The sequence below is a fragment of the Alternaria novae-zelandiae genome (genome assembly GCF_023758075.1).
Source record: "Alternaria novae-zelandiae strain BMP 2774 chromosome Unknown scaffold_6, whole genome shotgun sequence".
NCBI lineage: Eukaryota > Fungi > Ascomycota > Dothideomycetes > Pleosporales > Pleosporaceae > Alternaria > Alternaria novae-zelandiae.
In genome coordinates, this window is record NW_026056966.1 from 345,085 (window position 1) to 364,512 (window position 19,428).

At 51.5% G+C, this 19,428-nt stretch overlaps 8 protein-coding genes across 8 annotated transcripts; 5 read left to right on the forward strand and 3 right to left on the reverse strand.

Annotated features, from left to right (window-relative positions):
- Positions 1-504: 504 nt before the first annotated feature.
- Positions 505-1,922, forward strand: J4E88_003657 (uncharacterized protein; the record flags this gene model as incomplete). Its single annotated transcript, XM_049397305.1, has 3 exons — positions 505-590; positions 642-815; positions 866-1,922. 3 exons carry the CDS (start codon positions 505-507, stop codon positions 1,920-1,922), a joined length of 1,317 nt encoding a protein of 438 aa, XP_049256693.1.
- A 343-nt stretch (positions 1,923-2,265) lies between these two features.
- Positions 2,266-3,929, forward strand: J4E88_003658 (uncharacterized protein; the record flags this gene model as incomplete). The annotated part of the gene is made up of 5 exons (XM_049397306.1): positions 2,266-2,340; positions 2,396-2,602; positions 2,650-2,950; positions 3,002-3,282; positions 3,333-3,929. The coding sequence occupies 5 exons, from the start codon at positions 2,266-2,268 to the stop codon at positions 3,927-3,929; spliced, it is 1,461 nt and encodes a 486-aa protein (XP_049256694.1).
- A 448-nt stretch (positions 3,930-4,377) lies between these two features.
- Positions 4,378-6,338, reverse strand: J4E88_003659 (uncharacterized protein; the record flags this gene model as incomplete). Its single annotated transcript, XM_049397307.1, has 3 exons — positions 4,378-5,799; positions 5,858-6,086; positions 6,139-6,338. 3 exons carry the CDS (start codon positions 6,336-6,338, stop codon positions 4,378-4,380), a joined length of 1,851 nt encoding a protein of 616 aa, XP_049256695.1.
- A 494-nt stretch (positions 6,339-6,832) lies between these two features.
- On the forward strand, positions 6,833-10,056 carry J4E88_003660 (uncharacterized protein; the record flags this gene model as incomplete). Its single annotated transcript, XM_049397308.1, has 7 exons — positions 6,833-7,384; positions 7,442-8,581; positions 8,628-8,919; positions 8,967-9,191; positions 9,292-9,444; positions 9,493-9,774; positions 9,830-10,056. The coding sequence occupies 7 exons, from the start codon at positions 6,833-6,835 to the stop codon at positions 10,054-10,056; spliced, it is 2,871 nt and encodes a 956-aa protein (XP_049256696.1).
- Positions 10,057-11,565: 1,509 nt separating this feature from the next.
- On the reverse strand, positions 11,566-12,935 carry J4E88_003661 (uncharacterized protein; the record flags this gene model as incomplete). Its single annotated transcript, XM_049397309.1, has 2 exons — positions 11,566-12,799; positions 12,847-12,935. 2 exons carry the CDS (start codon positions 12,933-12,935, stop codon positions 11,566-11,568), a joined length of 1,323 nt encoding a protein of 440 aa, XP_049256697.1.
- Positions 12,936-13,185: 250 nt separating this feature from the next.
- J4E88_003662 (uncharacterized protein) lies at positions 13,186-15,514 on the forward strand (the record flags this gene model as incomplete). Its single annotated transcript, XM_049397310.1, has 2 exons — positions 13,186-13,681; positions 13,848-15,514. 2 exons carry the CDS (start codon positions 13,186-13,188, stop codon positions 15,512-15,514), a joined length of 2,163 nt encoding a protein of 720 aa, XP_049256698.1.
- A 213-nt stretch (positions 15,515-15,727) lies between these two features.
- On the reverse strand, positions 15,728-16,778 carry J4E88_003663 (uncharacterized protein; the record flags this gene model as incomplete). The annotated part of the gene is made up of 2 exons (XM_049397311.1): positions 15,728-16,476; positions 16,541-16,778. 2 exons carry the CDS (start codon positions 16,776-16,778, stop codon positions 15,728-15,730), a joined length of 987 nt encoding a protein of 328 aa, XP_049256699.1.
- A 771-nt stretch (positions 16,779-17,549) lies between these two features.
- J4E88_003664 (uncharacterized protein) lies at positions 17,550-19,206 on the forward strand (the record flags this gene model as incomplete). The annotated part of the gene is made up of 3 exons (XM_049397312.1): positions 17,550-17,919; positions 17,967-18,802; positions 18,850-19,206. The coding sequence occupies 3 exons, from the start codon at positions 17,550-17,552 to the stop codon at positions 19,204-19,206; spliced, it is 1,563 nt and encodes a 520-aa protein (XP_049256700.1).
- Between the last annotated feature and the right edge of the window lie 222 nt (positions 19,207-19,428).

Sequence of the window (19,428 nt, forward strand, 5' to 3'; positions counted from 1 at the left end):
CACTTGCAATGTATTCTATTGGACGACCTAGGTGCGTACTACGCTGTATGTGGTTTGCGAAGCCACTGTTGACGCATGGCCGAAGAGGTCCTCGAGACACTTTCGGATTCCGCAGGATATCTGGTACCCTACTGAAGTACACCAGGCATCTCTATTGTAATCTGATCGTAATGTGAACAGCTTGTGATCACCTCCTGGCTTGAAAGCTTGTACCACGGTTCACGTACTATGTCATTCGACCAACAGCTTCGACTGCATATTCCCTCACCAAACGTAAATAGTTCACCCGAAAATGGACATATTTACCTGCGCCGAGAACTAGCTCCTATGAATTGGTATCGAAGTTCGATCAATCAAAATAGTTCTCCGATGATGTGATGACTCCCGACATCGCCGCGTCCCGCCCCGCGAAACAAAAAGTTCCCCGCGAACACCAACTTCAACTGGACATAGCGGTCCTCCATTTCAACCCTCAACTTCTCTCATTCGCCCACAACACACACAATGGTCGCAAACAACACGGCGTTCGATCTGCAGAAATGCGCGCGGTCTAACATCCTCGCATTGGAGCCGTATCGATGCGCGCGCGAGTAGGTGAATATCCATGACTCTTACCGCGGTACCCAGCTCACGACGCGTAGCGATTACAAAGATGACGGCACCAACATCCTCCTCGACGCGAACGAGAACGCATACGGACCGGGACTACACTTGAATGGCGAGGGAAAGCTGCCTGGCGCGAATGTCAATGGCACCTCCGACTCATCTTCCGCGATTGATGTCGATTTGCTTGGCCTGAACCGATACCCAGATCCGTATGCACACCGCGACCGCTTGTATCGCACACGCTGACGGCTTCATACAGCCACCAAGAAGAACTCAAGCAACTCCTCTGTAACCTCCGAAATACCCACACCCATACCTCAAAGAACATAACACCCGCCAACCTCTTCGTTGGTGTCGGCTCCGACGAAGCGATCGATGCCCTCATCCGCGCTTTCTGCGTCCCCGGCAAGGAGAAGATCCTGACATGTCCACCGACATACGGCATGTACAGTGTCTCTGCGCAAGTAAACGACGTCGCGCTGGCCAAAATTCCTCTACAAACACCAAGCTTCGATCTCGACGTTCCCGCGATACTGAAGGCCATGGATGAGGACAAGAGCATAAAGCTGGCGTATCTGTGTTCGCCAGGCAACCCAACTGGAAAGCTACTCAAGAAGGAGGACGTACAAAAGATACTGGAACACCCATGGAACGGTGTCGTAGTTGTGGACGAGGCATACATCGACTTTGCGCCCAATGGAACAAGTCTGGCAGAGTGGGTCGCCGAATGGCCCAACTTGGTAGTCATGCAGACACTCTCGAAAGCCTTCGGTCTCGCAGGTATTCGATTAGGTGCTGCATTCGCCGACCCAGCGATCGCCCAAATCCTCAACAACATGAAGGCGCCCTACAACATCCCCAACCCAACGAGCCAGATCGCGCGCGCCGCCCTGAGCCCGAAGCACCTGCAAGTCATGCAAAGCCACAAGGACCTCATCGTCAAGCAGCGCGACAGGCTGATCGAAGAGCTGCCCAAGATCCCTGGTATCGGAAACCTTCACGGCGGTGTAGAGTCCAACTTCTTGCTCTACCAGATACTCGATGCGCAGGCAGATCAGGGCGGTAAGCCATCGAACGAGACAGCGCTGGCGGTGTATGAGGGCTTGGCGGAAGAGAAGGGCGTGGTAGTGCGGTTCAGAGGCAAGGAGCACGGATGTCTGGGCTGCTTGAGGATAACGGTGGGTACGGAGAAGGAGGTTGATCGCTTCTTGCAGGAGATCAAGCAGGTGATTGAAGGTATTCACAAGAGCTCGGGCAAGCTGGGGAAGAAGGAAGAGCAAAGGAGGGAGAAGGAGGCTAATGATGTGGTTGCATAGAGGAGTGTAGGAGAAAGAGCCGCGATGACAAAGTACAAGTTCAAATGACCAGTCTAAACCAATGTAAGGCCTCAGTCTGAGTCAAAAGCACGTTCTCTTTTTCATCCGGTGGTAGAGTACGTCCCTTTTGGTTCTTGGCACGTCGAGTACTTGAGGTGAAGGTGAACTTTGAGCGTTTGCTCTTTAGTGCTCTTACCGTTTTGGGAAAATATGCTCTAGTCTCAATATTCCGCTTCTGCCTGGTTTCTCCTTCCTTCTTCAGAGTCGCGCAAAATTTGTTCGTCGGCTACTTTTTTTAGTACTTTCAGACACCGCGTTGCGCCTTTCGATAATCGGCAATAGCATGGATACGTCAAAGCAGGAGGCTGAGATACAGGGCCTGCTGGCGGATGGCCGAGCCCTGCAGAAAACTTTAGCGGTAATGTCTTCCCAATTGCACTTTTATTGGTGTTTGACGGCTAATTTGCTACCAGAATGCAACGACGGATCACGGCGCGTACGTAGAGAGGTGCATCGAAGCGAGCGAGCGCATTCTTGCCGCCGCAAAGAAGGTGGCTACAGAGTCTGTATCAACTCAGACTGCGGTAGAGGACGTACAAGAAGCGAGTACAGCCAGCATTGCTAGAGCCTCAGGCGGCCATGCCATTGTGCTCGTTCTCATCGATGCTACGAGCCACCAGGTATGTGCCAAACCGTTGGCTTTGATCACGATCTGACATCTCAGCAGTTTCTTGATGAACTATACCGCAATAAGACGTCAGGAGGAGCTGAGACAGCGAAGCGTCTTCGGGCTGTCGTAGGCGAGAGGGTTGCAGCCATACTTCCCGCAGTCGTACGAAGCGGGTACCATATTTTCATCAAGATTTTCGCCTGCCTAAAAACTCTCTCGACCCGCGCTGCCGCAGCCAATCTCGCGTCTCCGGAGCCTAGATCCCTTGGGTTCCACTTCGGCGAATTCACCAAGGTCTCTTCCTTCTTCGACTTTGTGGACACAGGCGATGAGGGCCATGTGCCGACGAAGATCAGTGGTAATGGTGTTCTTCTGTGATAAATATCTGATGCTGACATACCTGGTATAGAGAATTTTAAATTCTATATGGCCGACCCGAACTGCAAGCATGTTTTCCTTGCCGCTGCGGGTTCGCCTTTGTACCGCCGAGCACTATATCCCTATCGCGGCCAGGCTAAGAAGGTGACACTTGTGCGTGGCACGAGCAATACTGGCGGGTTAAGTGAGCTGGGGTTTCCTGTTGAGACATTCGGCAACGTGTTCTCTCTACCTTCCATTGGTAGCGTCAATGATGGAGATGCAACGCAGGTTGACACTACCATAGAGTCTGCCATGGCTGGTACTGCTGCAGTGCGTTGAGTTCATCATTATGTCACAAGTTTCTACTAACTATGTCTCAGAAAGCACGTTCCACGAGCAACACAAGTACTTCCACCAGTCTCATCGATATTAGTGGAGATGTCGAGACTGTGGGGGCTACGTTATACGAAGGCAAGTTGCCATCCTGCTACATTGACGGCCGCCTACCCGTGAATGCGGCAGAGCAGCGCATCGACATTTATGTGCCCAAGCCACCCGCAGCGGAGATCGATATCTACAAGGCGCACTACAAACGGGATAAGCTGTGCAACCAACACCATCTAGGCAACTCTTGCACCATCGCAAAATGTCGATACTACCACGGCGTGTTGGAACCCGAAGCACACAGGGCGCTGCAGTACCAAGTGATTCGCCACCCATGCAAAAAGGGTGGCCTTTGCAGATCTTCAAATTGCTTCCACGGACACGTCTGCCAGAGCGAAAAATGCGCTGTAGCAGGCAATAAGGTTAGGGGATGTATAATGCCCGCTTCGATGCACGGGATGGATCTCAAGGTCGCTGGCTGGGTGGCCCCATCGAATGACAAAGTGAAGAACAAAGCTATGCTGGCTGCACCGACCAAGATGGAAGATCTCCGGCCATTCGACGATATCGGGGACCTTATCGACTTTGACTAATGGGTTTCTGTCTGACCAGGCGTGTACTTTACCTGGACCTGAATACTGGAGTAAGGATTAGAAGGACACATGTAGATGCCCGAGAAGAAACCCCGAACCTAACGAGGAAGACCGAGGAAGCGCTTTGTAGGCTACATATACCCGGGGATGACACGCCTACTAATAATAGGAAAACGCGCCTTGGGCTCGGTGTCGTTGTAGGCACGTATACCATCTACGGATGTGCGTCGATATTGGAGGGCTAGAAGCAAACTAGTAGATGAAAAAGCCAATACATCGAGGAACTAAAGACAAAACCAACTATACTCGATGATTGTTGATGTGGTGCATGACTGAGATCTGAACGATGTAGATGACCTCATGTTCCCATGGCTGCCAAGCCTCCATCGCCGAGGCACGAGTTCGCGCCAGTGAACCTTCCAACGCGAACACCACGCGTCCAACCACCTCACTTTTCTAAACTTGTGTACCAACGCCCACCTCGGATCACTTCTCGCGCTTCTGTCTGGGTGAACACTCGATCTGAAACCTTCACATGATCCTGCAGTACCCGAGACTGCCCGGTGGTGGTGAGCAGAATTCTGAAGATGCCCGCTGATGACTTCTGGTGCTTAAACAGCACTCCTAGGAAAGCATCGCACCACTGCGCACCTGCGCCAAACGCGAGGTCGTTGAGGCTGTCAATGACGCATATACTGAGGTGTGGAGTTGCTGCCAGGAGTGCTGAGAACATTCCGAGAGCTGTCGGCCAGCTTCCATCCGAACCATCCAATCGACCTAGCGTGTCCTGAGACAACTCGAATTCGTCTCCGTCGAACTGGAATTGCAACAATTGCGATATAAGGCTGTACACCAGTCCGATGAGGCCGACCCTTTCTACGTCGCGATCTATATGAATGGTCGCGAAACGAGGCCTCTCGCAAAAATGCGAAATCATCGGCATCTCCGCCTCCCACGCTACGACTAACATGTTCAGTGCAGCTGCGTACGAGCCTGAACGATCAGATTGCGGGACGTCGTCGCTTGATACCCATATCGTCGGGGAAACCACTTCGGGATCGAACCAGGCGTGAAGCTTGAGCGTTACATCGGCTCCGGGGAGCCAGAACCGGCCATCGTTGAGAAGCGAATGGCCTTCGGCCCCCACAACGAGATCTCGTAGTCCAGCTGTAAGGTCTCTCGCTACGGTTCGGCTTAGACTATTGGTGCTCCTGGGTGCCTGTCTTTGCGATAACAGAGCACCCTCCCGTGTGGAGCATCCGGTGTTAGTGCGAGTTGCAGCATCGATACATGCCATTTTGTGTGAGCTCATGAACATCATCTGTGCACGCTGCCCTGGACACCATCCTTCAGAACCGGGATTTTGCTGTCGCTGACGAAGACTTTCATTGTACCGTTCTGATTCGGTACAATGCAGCTGTAAGCGGGCGAAGTGAGCTAAGTTGACCGCCTCATACATCTCTTCCAACGTATTCTGGATCTTTTCTAGCGTCTTCTTATATCGCTCTCCCAGCGACTCGTTGAAACTTGCGAAGAATCGAGAGGTGCGCGACTTTGCATACCAATCAATGACATCGCGATAGAAGAGGAAGATCTGTGCATAAAGCTTGGAGAAGAGTCTGCGCATCGTCCGTGTACTGAGAAGAGCCTGGAATCTGCTCGCCCGTGCTGCTTTCTCGGTGACTGTTGTCACGGCATCCGAGATGGCTTCGGCGATTTCATCGTGATTCACAGCAGCGCTGATAATGACAGATATACCACCGCACAATACCGACACGTAGCCGCTCTGCGACGGAAAGATTTTGAATACACCTTTGTGGTCATCTAGCATCTTGCAAACGTCTCGGAATCGTTGTGCAAACTGTCCGGACTGGAGGAACGATTAGTATAGTATGTCGGCGTCTTTTGGCTTGTTGAACGCTACTTACCTTCCCCTGTTTGCTTTTCAAGGTCGCCTCGAGGCTGTTGACATAGTCACGTAATTGACCGAATCCATGAGCGGCCATTCCTTGCATGATCTCGTTGGCTTTCGCCTTAGCCGGTTTTCGGCTCATGCGCATTTTCACTAGCGACGACGGATGATCGGATGCTTCGACCACACTGCAGACTCTCGCTAATTGACGTTTGGCATCCTCCAGGACGTCGAATATGCCGTCACTATTTGGCCAAATTAGCGGGAGACAGCCCATGATTAGTGGCTCGTACGAACCTGCCATTGTCGTCTTCGAACAGTTCTCGCAATCTGATCTCGTGTTGCTGCTTCTCTGAGGCTTCTCGCTCCTCTTGCGCGCTCTTGGTTGCGCGCTCGAGCGGCGTTGAGCCTGGCAAGCTGTTCGTAAAGCATCTTACTGTGGCTCTTCCTTCAAGACTCTCGATGTCGTCTCTTAACAATCTCTCCTCAGTCTGCATGGTTGCGCGCTTCCGATTGTCTTCGATAGAGGGAACAGCAAAACGAACCGGACGCTGCTTGACACTGCCATAACTCGCCTTGCGTCAGCGTATTTGTTGCGCCACGCACATCCCTCGCATCCGTAGCTTGTTGAGCTTTCTGTACTGGCACAGCGTACGCGACGCATACACACACTGGGTGGTACATGACACAACAAATATTGGCTTGAAATGGACTTCAGCAAAAAGGATCATACGCCCTGGAAAGTTCTTTTGTCCGATGTTGTACCATCCTCGCAATATTGCTTTATGCTGGCTCCCGTACATGCCACATGACGGACTCAAAAAGGTTCACCGGCTCCTGCGGGGATGTGTGTTCAAAAGAGGATTTGGAACTACTATTGGTTGAAAGCACCCGAAGTTGCACAGCTTCGGCGCAGACCTGCGCCTTGCATTCAGCCTGGGCATGAGATACAAAACAGCAAACTACACCACTTTTCTTGCGGTAGCAATCCATGAAGTCTACGATGGGGGCCACCGATGTCATCACAAACGTCATGACCTCCGCCACTCAGCTTCCTCAAGGTGCTTTCGGCCACGACACGCCCACGGATGTTGAAGAGTTTGTAGAAGGCGAGTCCAACTTGGCAGAAGACCCTGAAGAAGCAGTCAGCGAAGCATCTGTCAAGGTATCATCTGATACTGAGGCATTCAATAATCTAGACGCCATGGATGGCGGAGATGACCCCGTATTCACAACCTGGCTGAGATCATTTACAGGGAAACACGACGATTGCGAAGATGACTGCGAAGGCAGGCCTAATGATCCAGCCCGTCAACACACCGAAGGGAACTTTGAACACAGAACGCCCCACAAGGACAAAATCGACATGAACCGTCTTGATGCGGCCATCAACGCGGCCATCGCGGCTGGGATGAACGATCCAAGCTTTTCGAATGAACCTTGCGATGTTAGCAGATATGGTCACCGATTTATTAACGCAAGCGCTTGTTTCGTCTCCGACTACTACTACGTCATTCCATGGGCGGCATGTTACTCATGGAAGGTAAGTTATCGTTGTATTGCTTCTTTATGCCGATTCTATTGCGTCTAACATGACCAGGTCGTTCAGGTCCTGCTCAAATCATTGGCCCTAGAAGATGGCCAAGTTCTTACCGACATTTCCAACGGCGACATCACTGTCTGGGCACCCGATCACGGCTACATCCACCCTGAGACGTGGGAACAAGTCATCCAACACGACATGAAGGTTCACTTCGAACCACATTCGGCGTACAAAGCAGCCAAACACGAATGCCGGATACAATACACAGTCGATTATTTCGAAGGAACTACTGCGTACAACACCTTCAAAGCCCGACACACGTTTGATCAACCTGTGGATGTTGCCCACGGAGACGATGACGTTACACTACCCGCCCTCGAGGAGATAAAGGATGTTGTCACACCACATTACCGCCATTCGGAGAACAAAAGACATGGCAAAGTCGACAGTAAAGCCGCGCTTGGATCTCAAGACAGTGTTGTCTATACCAAGCTCAAGATAAACTCTTCGTATCTGCTAAACTTACTGAAATCGATTATCGAATATCCTGGAGAGTGTCGAGAAGAGTTTGGTTTAGAAGCTGGCTTGTATCTATACCCTTTCGAAGATCTGTATCATCACTTGGATCAATTGCTCGGTTACAAGATCGATGGTTCAGGGCTTCGCGCCCAGCACTCTGCCGCTTTCAACCAAAAGTGCGACGAGCACATCGAGCTTCTTCGATCTTATCTGATGTTACAATCAGGTGTACCGTTCGAGAAGTTCCAATCACTTCAGGAAAGGAGAGTGCCCGTGGTTTCATTCAAAAACTACTGGCTTCTCCTCAAGCCTGGTACAGATGTCTACGTTATGGAGAGCGACGGATCCCTTAACGTATATGTACTGGATGAGGTTGAATGTATCCCAGCTCCAACCCATGATACAAGATCGATTCGCGACTATACCATAGCCGTTTGGAACCTGGCTTTTGGAGGGACACAGATCACACCTCGTCGCCGATATATCGATGTCAAGGTTTTCGACAATGAGCGAGAGATAACTAGTCTTTCAGTATTTCCGGTGAAGTTTCACGACGGGAATGACAAGGGTAGACTGAGAGAGGAGCTTGTTAGTCGAGGGAGAAGATACTTCCACTACTCAAAGCGACCATGCTTTCTCGAGTACACGGGCAAGGGCTTGAAGGAAGCTTCGAAGACAGTAAGTCTACAATCAATACCACGGTACATATAACTCAGGATTACAGTACAAAAGAACGCGCGTAGTCGTTGAACACGAAACGGCACCCTGGGAACTGGATGGTCTCAAGTCTGATCACCATGCGCCTGCAGATGATGCTGATGTCCTCCGCAATACCATCCGTGTGCCGCAATGCGAGTGCAGTGACTGCAAAACACGTACAACAGAGATCTACGTGAAGGAGCGCTTCAACGACTACCATGGAATCGTACCCAGCGACACAGCCGAACTTACAGAGCATCATTATCTACTCATGGCATCGCATATGTACGCTTTCATTTTGAACGAGCGCAGCTATGGTAAGGCCGTACTCAAACGACTTCCTGGGTGTACTAACAGAATGTAGATATTCTGGAAGTCAAAGGACTGGCAGAGCCGAGTATGGCCGACAATGCAATCGATAAACTGGTCTTGGACGCTAAAAGCAAAGACTTGATCAAGGCTGTCGCTGACATATACACCGATGGCGATCAGTCGAAACGATTCACTGCAGATTACATACAGGGAAAAGGTGAGGGCCAGATCATCCTGCTGCACGGATCTCCAGGAACAGGCAAAACGCTCACCGCAGGTAAGACTATAGTTCAGTAATGCTCTGAACTTCGACTGAGAGAGCGCAGAATCAGTAGCTGAGTATACGAGGCGCCCTCTACTCAGCATAACTGCATCAGATCTTGGCCATGAGCCTGCGGTGTTGGAGTCTCGGCTTCTGCGCTACTTCAAAAGAGCCCGTGATTGGGACGCCATCGTTTTGCTGGATGAAGCAGACGTGTATCTTGAACAACGCACGACCCATGATCTCAAGCGTAACGGCATCGTAACAGGTGAGATAGAATCATTGAGCATATGAACTACACTGATCAGCAGTGTAGTATTCTTACGCGCACTCGATTACTTCCAGGGCATCTTGTTCCTCACCACGAACCGTGTTGGTCATTTCGACGAAGCCTTTATCTCACGCATCCATCTTTCGCTCGGTTACGAGAAGCTCACAGATGTCGCACGCGCAAAAGTCTGGGACAACTTGTTCAAGAAATTGAGCCACGATTCCAAGCGTGGTGGCTTTGTTATCAAGTACGAGTATGATGCTAAGAGTTACGTCAAGAGTAAAGAGGTCCAGGCATTGGAGTGGAATGGACGAGAGATCAGGAATGGTAGGTTTTGGCGCATAAAATGCATTCCTTGTTCATGAGTACTGACATCTACTAGCTTTCCAGACGGCTGTCGCGCTCGCTGTTCATAGAGCAAAGAATGACAAGAGCGAGGACCCGCCTGAGATGGTGGAAGATGATCTCAAACAAGTTGTAACGATGTCGTCGGCTTTCAGAAAGTACATGACAGCAGCACACAGTGGCATGGATGACTCGACGTGGGCGTTCAAACATGGCAATCGCGAAGACAAATTTCCGAGCACACCAGCCAAGACGGATGCTTGAATCTCAGCGAGATAATAGTCACTAGTACAGGTCACAACTCGTATCACCGTGTATCATGCTATGGTTGTACCCAGAGATATACATTATTTTAGAGGATGATTCTTGATCAAGTTTTGGTGGTGTGTATGCAGTGAAGACGAACCATGTTTCAGCAACTTCTTGTGCCATGTCACGCTCTTGTGCGACTTTGTACGGCTACCGCGCTTTAGCGCTCAACGCTCGAAGAAAAACTCTGCATGCGGCATTGATACTGCTATTTCGGCTATGTTCCTGTCTTTGTTTCTCACTATGTGAAACCAGACTTCGAGTTTCGAAAGCTCATAGCTTTCTGCAGTGGTCCGGTGGCTGTATTCGTTGCCGCTCTTGACATCAGCGAGCAAGACAAGCTTGAGTGAGGCGCTGTCCTTGTAAGTTTGGCTGAAGCTATCATGACATGCGGTCAGTGTAGCACCATAACTATCTGATGGCATTGTCCGAGCACGCGCTTCGGTCATGGCTGGCTCTTCGCGACAATACGTTGTCTGGTACAAAAGACGACCTCCCCGGATTCATGTTATTGTAGAATTCGAATTTCGAGTTTTCGAAAGAGAAAGCAAATCTCTCACACATGAAAGCATTTCGTTGATACTTGAAAATGTGGTTTTTGATGTTGGAAAAAGAGTAACGGATAGTCCAGGAAGCCGGAACGGACGGTCTTTATACACATCGTCTCCACTTCGACATGGCCACTTATCGGCTACGTTTTGATACTGTTGCACGACGACACACATGGACCCTGTAGGTTTCTGTTTTGGTAGTTCCGCAAACATCATCTCTTCAGGAAGTTCTTTTGGAGTCTCGAGACATGGAATCATAGTTCCATTCTTTGAAGACATCGAAAGCGCAAGCCAGACTCGCGCACATAGGAAGTACTTTTGTAGTCTTTTGGAAACACGAACATTGAAGTTGTGGTAGAAGTAAAGAGCTGGAAGGCAGCGGCGAAGTAGACATTTATACTCACGTCAGAGCTTCGATGCACGGCAGTCTTTTGGGCTCGAGACAGAAGGCGAGATCATGTGCAATTTTCCACCCATTTTTGGTATGTGACGTGATGGTTATAAGAGATTGCACACATGCGCAAATCAGGCAAGGAAGCCCGGAAATGTCCAATGAATACACATGTGCGAGCTGTCAATTCATCTTGTAGCTGTGAGTATGTCGAAGGATACCCTGTCCCTGTTGAGACATCGAAAATGGGAAACATGTCTCCAGAACTGCCTAAAGCCAACTCTCTGGATACCACAGGAACATGCGCGATGTGCTTTAGCATTTAGATTTTGAGAGAGACGATCATGGGTCGAACGTGAATGTCATTTCGAACGCTGTTTTTGGTGAAGGTGGGAATGAAGAAGGGTTGTGGGAGGTGTGAGGAGCAATTTATAGACGCAAGGAGAGGTTCAAAGATAGGCCATGCCGGAATCCATGTGAATGTTTATCATGATGGTACAAAACTCTGATTCAAAATATACATCAGTTCGACAACACCTCAACGATGTTGTCCCAGAAACCCAAATCGTACACATTTTCCACCGCCGCCAGATTCCGCACACGCTCAAAGCTATCTTCTCTTGCTACCGACTGTATGCTGCTCGGAAGTGTTTTAGGTGGTTGACCATTTCGCGTGCGAATGAGAATATGTCTACTTTCTAGCGGCCAGGTCGTTGGCGGCTCTTCGTCTTCTGGCGGGGTTTCCGGAGGAGTCGGGAATGGCGACGTTGACGAAGAAGAATGCGCGGAGGCATGTGTATGTTCCCGTGCAGGTGTTGCTGAGCGGTATTCTTGCATAGTGTCTTCCCGCCTATGGCCCAAGAAAACGACGCCATCGGCCATGTCGTCTCGCCAGTCTGCCCACTTGGCGCTCTCGTTCGTAGTCATGCCGGCCCAGATCAGGTAGACGTGGTATGCGAGCAGACCCAATGGAAGCGGCCATGTGAGAAGAGCCAGTAGTCCAACCCCAGATCCGCGCACACCGCCCATGTCGAGGTAGATGGTTGTGTAGATGAGAAAGTAGTGGGTCTTCCTGTCGAAGTATCCAAACCAGCTCTTCGTGTTTACGCCTTGCTTAGGGCTGTATCTATACCATCCTTCGTACTTCAGGTAGTGTCTGTGAACCAACGGCGAAAGGCTGTAGTAAGCCAGGTATGCGCCGTAAGCGATTAGGATGCCTGTGGATAGCAACAGGGCTAGGAACCACTTGTAATTGCCGCGCCCCAGGCAATTGTTGACCCATATGCAATGATGGTCCATCCTCGACACGCATGTCTTGCATATACTGCAATGTTTACTCCGCGCCGGCTTCAGGAACTTGCACGTCCGGCACGGCGTGCCTGGATAGTACAGCACCCTGTCGTACGGGTAGTGTCGCATCTGCTCGGCATGATTGAGCGTGGTGATGTAGGTCTGGCTGTTGCTTTTTGCGCTAAGATATAGGAAGACGTACGGCTGCGGTAGCAGAACGAAGGCTAGGAGCTTGTGGTGCGGGCGGATGAGGTGCCAAACGGTGGGCAGGAACAGCGTCGCGCATGCGGTTACGAGGCCTAGGAAGAAGATGACGACTAGCGGATGCTTGTCGTGCATGAGGTAGTTGCCCAGGCGGGCGCCGCCATTGGTAATGCGGCCATTGGTGAGAGCGAGGTCGAGCTTTCGGAACGCGGAGGGGATGTGAATGAGGAAGAGGCGGTTAAGGAAGCCTATGGGCGTGTTCCTGGGAATATTAGAGCGGAAGATGCAAGCTTGAAGGGATAGAGATACCTGAAAGCCGGCAGTCGTCCGAAGAAAGCTACAAAAGTCACCAGCGACACTGTGATGGTGAAGATGATGATGGTGCGGGCGACGGTCATGGTGAAAGAGACCTGCAGACGGCGACACTACGCATGGCGGAACAGAATGAAGACGCGGATCGAGGCTCTATGGCATCACGTCGCGCTCTGTCTGTCAGTTCACAGAAGTGACAGCGCAAGCGTCGGATAGGGCTGAGCAGCCGCGGAGGCTAAGCGACCCCGCGTGAATCATGCGTCCCATGTGAGCACGCGTCGCGCCTGAGCCAACGCGTCATTCACCACCACCATAACCCGACAACACCACCCCACCATGGCTGGGCCGACCGTATACACCGACGTCGCCGAGGATTTCGATTTCGCGTCAGGCGGCCAATTATTTGCTGGCAAGAAATTCTGGGTTGCGCAGCGCGTAGCGTCGCGGAAACGGCTGCTGGACGACATCAAGGCCAATGGCGGAGAGATCGTTGCGTTGGAGAAGAAGGCGGACTACCTCATCGTCGACCACGCTCGGAGAGACTGTCCTCCCGGATCAACATCGTATGAATTCATAGAAAAGTCCATCAAGGAGGGAGAACTCCAAGATCCCGAAGACTACACAGCCGGCCCGCCGCTAGGTGAGGCGCGAGAGGCTGGTTCCATCCACCAACCAACGAAGAGCGGAAGGACATCGTACACAGCAGAGGAAGATAGGATACTCTCCAAATGGGTGCGCGACGCTCAATCGAAAGGCGCTTCCATCAGCGGGAATGAGCTATACAAGCAGCTCGAAGCCAAGGCATGCGCCAACAAAGAAAACGCGCGCGGGAGTGGTCGCTAACGAACGACAGTACCCACGGCATACATGGCAGTCATGGCGCGACCGATGGGTCAAGACACTTAGCAAACGTCCGCTCTCGGCTTTCACGATACCTGACAACGCTCCTCCGTCTCCTCCCTCCGACCAGTCGAACGAACGTATGCCCCCAGTTCCAGCCCCCTCCAAGCCTACAGAACAGCAAATACCTAAAACAGAACAGACTCCAAGTGAGACAAACCTCGATAAGATGGGTAAAACAAAAGCGAACAGCGACTATAGTGTGGAAGAGTTAGAAGTCTTGTTCAGCACAGACGACTGGCTGGAATTATATGCTTTTGTAGATTTCATCGATGGCGTGGAAGGACAAGACGATTACCTCTCTGCTTGGGATGGGTGGGCCGAGAATCAGGGAAACCAAACTGCCGAGCAGTGGCGGCAGTATTACGAGATGGTAGTCCGTCCACAGTGGTTGCGCGATCCGACATCGAAAAGGGAGAAGATCAGGAAGAAGATGGAAGAAAAGCACGATGCCGCAAACGCAAGGCGGAGTCAGGCGCTCAGTCAGCATCCAGCAGAGATCGAGAAACCAGACGAAACACTGTCACAACCTTCTCCAACAACACGAAATAGAGTGGAGCCAGTACAGCGGTCAGCCTCTGAGGGAGCGAACTCTGAGGAATTACCGCAACCCCGAAACCCACCCAAAATTGCGTCAGAGCCTAAGATGCCGTCATCATCCACCGCTCGCCAAGAATCTCCGAACTTTTATGATGAGCAGCTTGCCAGGTACACTAAGCGATTACGGGAAGACAACTTTGTGAAGAAGGAAGATGAGGAAGAAGTAGCTCCTCCCACGAAACGTCGGAAGAATGGAAGCGCGACACCTACCCAGGAAGAGCCAATGCAACCGATCAAAGCCGAGGGCGCGCAGAACCAGCCTGTGGAGATATCTTCTGCTGCGAGTTCCCAGACTACGTCGACGTCAGAAGATGCTGAGGAGCTGGTGCAAGAGCAAATCCGGCCTCAAGAGCTCGATGCAATGGATGAAGATGCTACCATCGTCAACATAGACGAGGATCTGAAGGAAGAAGAGGCGGGAAGCATAGAGTCAGATGACTTCCCTGATATTGATGAGCTACACCCACTCTCACAGCCACGAGAACAAGACTCAGTATCTGACGATGATTTGCCCTCAAACACACCTACACCGCGTGCTACCCGACAAAAGATTTCTAATTTCGACACTCAAGCCATCCTATCATCGCCGACACAAGACACGTTCTTAAGACCACAAGACTTCGTCCCCAACATGAACCCTCGACAACCGCAGCGGTTCTCATCACCACTCGAACAACCACCATCTGACGCATCAACAACCCAATCCATGGAAGAGTTCCGCCGCTCTCTCCAGGAAGAAGGAGAAGAAGAAGATCCAGACCGGACCCTCTACTCGCAGCACCCCCCTCAACCACTCCTCATATCCTCATCCCCCGCACCATCCACCTCATCCACAGGCGAAGAAGACCCCGACCCACCTCTCACCGGCGACGAAATCGTCGATTTCTACACCGAGCTAAACGAGCAAAAATGGTCCAACGAATTCATCAGCAAAGCACTTAAACGCACAGGTCTGCGTCCTGACTTGGCAGAAAAAGTACTCGATGCATGGAAGGTTGGCAAGCCTTTACCGATGGAAAGGGGTATATGGAGTAAAGAAGATGATGATGCTGTTGAAGGTGGTGATGGGTATCAGTTGGCATTGCTGGAGAAGAAACATACGTTGGATGGGTGGGGTGGGATTGTGGAACGGTTGAAGTTTTTGGACACGTATCGGAGTCGGTAGGAGGGTTTGGGAGTTGGTGTGGTTATTTCTATCAGTACTTCGGATGTTGGACAGTGGAATCGATCTTTCAGATGGCGTTGCGTAAGGTTGGATTGGACGTTCGTATATACCCTCAGCGCCGCGTACATGGCGTCTATCTTTGAATCATTTGCAAGAACGATGTCCTGACAATCTACGAATGGGAGAATCCCATTCCACCGTCTTCTCCAACCCTCAATGTCCAACCCATTTCCGATGCGCCTCTCCGTACCTCTCCCCCTCCGGCTTCGCCTGATCAACAATCCTCCTCATCTCCGCCATCTCCTCCTCCGTCAACTCCACATCCCTACTCCCCCAATTCTCCTCCAACCGCCCCACCTTCGTCGTCCCAGGAATCGGCATCATCCCCTGACTACTTACCCAAGCTAAGGCGATCTGACTCGTCGAACACCCCTTCTTCTTCGCCAACTTCTTAATCTCTTCCACAATCGCTTTATTGCGATAGAAATTCTCGCCTTGGAATTCCGGGACAGTGCGCCGGAAGTCGTCGGGCGCAAAGTCGTCGGGGGATGCGTAGTCGAAGTTGTCGACGAGCCAGCCGTGGCCGAGGGGTGAGTACGCGATGTAGGAGATGGAGAGTTCAGCGGCGGTGGCGATGAGGGAGTCGGTTTCGTGGAGGGTTTCGAAGGCGGAGTATTCGGCTTGGATGGCGTGGATTTTGGCGATGGAGTTTGCTTTTCGGAGTGTCTTGGCTGAGCACTCTGAAAGACCGATGTACTTGGTTTTGCCTGCCTTGCGGCATTCGTCGAGTGCGGGAATAGATTCCTCTAGGGGTGTTTTGGGGTCGATGCGGTGGAGGTAGTAGAGGTCGGGTGTAAATCCTAGCCTCTCAATGGTACCATCGATGTACTTCTTGATATGAGCTGGGCTGTTGGTTACACCTGACTCGCCATCGAAGCATGCAACGCCACACTTTGAGGCAACTGAACATAGACTATCAGCGATACTGCCAGCACGAGATCTTGATCTCTAATTAGGAGAACTTACTGAAAACCTTGTCGCGGACGTTGTGCTTTCGGATGAAGTCTCCTAGAAGCTTCTCGTTCACACCAGCCTGGTACACGACGGCAGTGTCCCAGAAAGTGCAACCGAGTTCAATAGCTTTGAGGAGAACGGGCTCGGCTTGTTCAAGGCTGAGGTTGCTACCCAGTCCATGACTGAGGCCCATACAACCAAAACCGGGAGATGGGACTTGGATGTCTTGGAACTGGAATGTCTTCACCATTTTGATGGAGTTGGCTGCGTGGAGACGAGACGTTATGGGGTAGAAGTGGAAGTTGGTGAGATGGTGTGATAATCCAGGACTTGCCCATATAGGTCTTTCTTATATATTTACACATGGCAACTTGGAATACGTTCGGTGATACAGATTTTGAGAGTGTCAGCCAGTTGCATTAGCGGACCCATGCAACTTCGTGGATAAGTGATGTTGAGTCGAATATCTCCGCTAAAGCCGCGTTACCCTCATGCCTCACGTACTCCTAATTCTCACGCACTCCTAACAAGAACCGAACTTCGTCGGTGAAGAATCTGACGTGATGTCCACATAATTGTTTCAATTGGCGTACTCAGAGGCGTTATGTCCGTTACCGCCGATGTTGCGACTCACATCCACATCGATAGTTTGAAGTATCGACATCTCGTCTATGCCATTCTCACAGCTAAGTCTTACGATCGAATAGCTTACGGAAGAATTTGTTAGTATTACGGCAAGTGCATCTGAGTAGTGTAAGTTGCATCGTCTAGGTAGAGGTGAGATATGTCGGAAGATCGCACCTGGCACATCGATGTTGATGAGGACCTCCAGCCACGCAGCCACAGCTTCAAGCCACTCATTACCAGCAATGACGTCGCCCAAGATGTGGATGCTGGAACCCTGCTTGTCGCGTGTGTCTCCTGAGATCTGTTGAAATGTCGACACAACTACGTCTTCGCGTCTCCGTGTATTACGCCGCGATCCGATCCCCCCGGTCATTGCATCATCCCCGAGCCGACAATGAGGCACCGACTGTCGGCGCTGGCCTCGCTCCCACGCGCCTCAACCTTCCCGACCGCTCGATGCGCGCCACTGTTCACACGCAACTCTCCACGCATATCAATACAGCTTAGGGCATCCTCCCAGCTCAGATGCTATGCGACCAAGCCCAGAGGCCTGGACAAGGAGACTGACAAGTATGGAGACTACAGCAACTCCAATGCGCGGCCTGCTGCAGACCTCAATGAAAACATCACACAGGAAGAGAAGGACCACTTCGCAAAGAAACTGAAGGAAGACAAGGGCAAGCAAATACGAACACCATGGCACAGGGAAGGAAGCGACCTGCCGCCTGTCGCGCGACAGAGGAGCGCTGGAGCCATGACCAAGGGTATGCCTCTCTTATTGTATGAGGACTTCGTCACTAACAAGAGATAGGCAAACTTCTCACTACCCCGTCGCGGATGCTTAAGATCATCCTGCCACTCACGACGAGCGACATGAACACCGATCGCAAAGACGTGGAACCGCTAGCACTCCTCGTCCACCCACAGCAACCCATCTCCTACCTCGAACGCCTGATACAAGCCGAGCTACCCACAATTAAGGACAAGGAGGGTCGTGATCGTCAGCCGAATGTCTACTTTCGCGCCGAGGACTCAATGCAGCACGACGCAGAGCCGGAGGAAGTGGAAAGCACACCAGTCAGTAACGAAAGCGAGAGTCTCAGCGAGAAAGACGGCGAGGAGGACTTTGGACAGGTCGATGAGATCCGTATCGACGGAAAGGTCCAGAAAACAGGGAAGCTCAACAGCCAAGATCGGAAGACACCTGAGCAAGCTGAGCAGCTGCGAGGTGGGCCTGGAAAGGGAGGCGTCGAGTCGTACTCCGGACAGGGTCAGGAAGCACCAGCAGACAAGCAAGGCGAGCGCAAGTTTGTGCGATGGTCTTCATCGACCGAGATTGGAGACTTCATCCGCGATGCTGCTCGCGGGCAAGAATTCGCCATTGAGATTGAAGGTGCGCCAGAGGAGATCCGGGTTGGTGTGCCCAGCTTCAACGACAGGACCTACTATCTACGAATGCGTCTGCGCAAGACGTCCAAGAAGATTAGCGAGATGGCGAGCGTGAAGAAGGAGTGCGATGACTTGGCACAGGCGGCGGCAAAGAACGTTGCAAGGGCTGGCTTTGTGGGCATCGCCGGATGGTGGTGCGTTGTGTACTACCTCACCTTCCAGACAGAGCTGGGCTGGGATGTCATGGAGCCCGTCACAGTAAGTTTGGTCACTCTCGATTCTGGTTCCATCTAACAGTTTGACAGTATCTGGTGGGTCTCTCCACTCTTATCGGAGGTTACGTATGGTTCCTCTACCACAACCGCGAAGTCAGCTACCGGTCTGCCATGAACTTCACCGTATCTCGCCGACAGCAGAAGTTGTACGCGCAACATAATTTTGATTTGCGCAAGTGGGAAGTCCTGATCGAAGACGGAAATGCCCTTCGCAAGGAGATCAAGGCTGTTGCCAACGAGTACGATGTTGAGTGGGACGAACTGCAAGAAGAGAAGGACGAGAAAGTCCAGGAAGCACTCAAGAAGGACCGCAAGAAGAAGGAGGAAAAGAAGAAGTCCAAGGACGACGAGGATGACCCGGCACCGGAACCGAAGAAGGACGACTAAGACAAGTGAGCGGTAGATCATTGCACCAGCTCATACATGTTTTGTGGGTTGAGCACTTGAGCGAGGCGTTCATGGGCATTTTCGGTAGACAGCGCTTGCAGCATGGTACATATTGCTGCCACATGTGGTCCTGCACCACATATGTATATTTGCCATTGAGCGTCACTTCTGATCATCTGATGGCGCGCCGGCTGATTTAATATGATCAAACATCATCAGCCG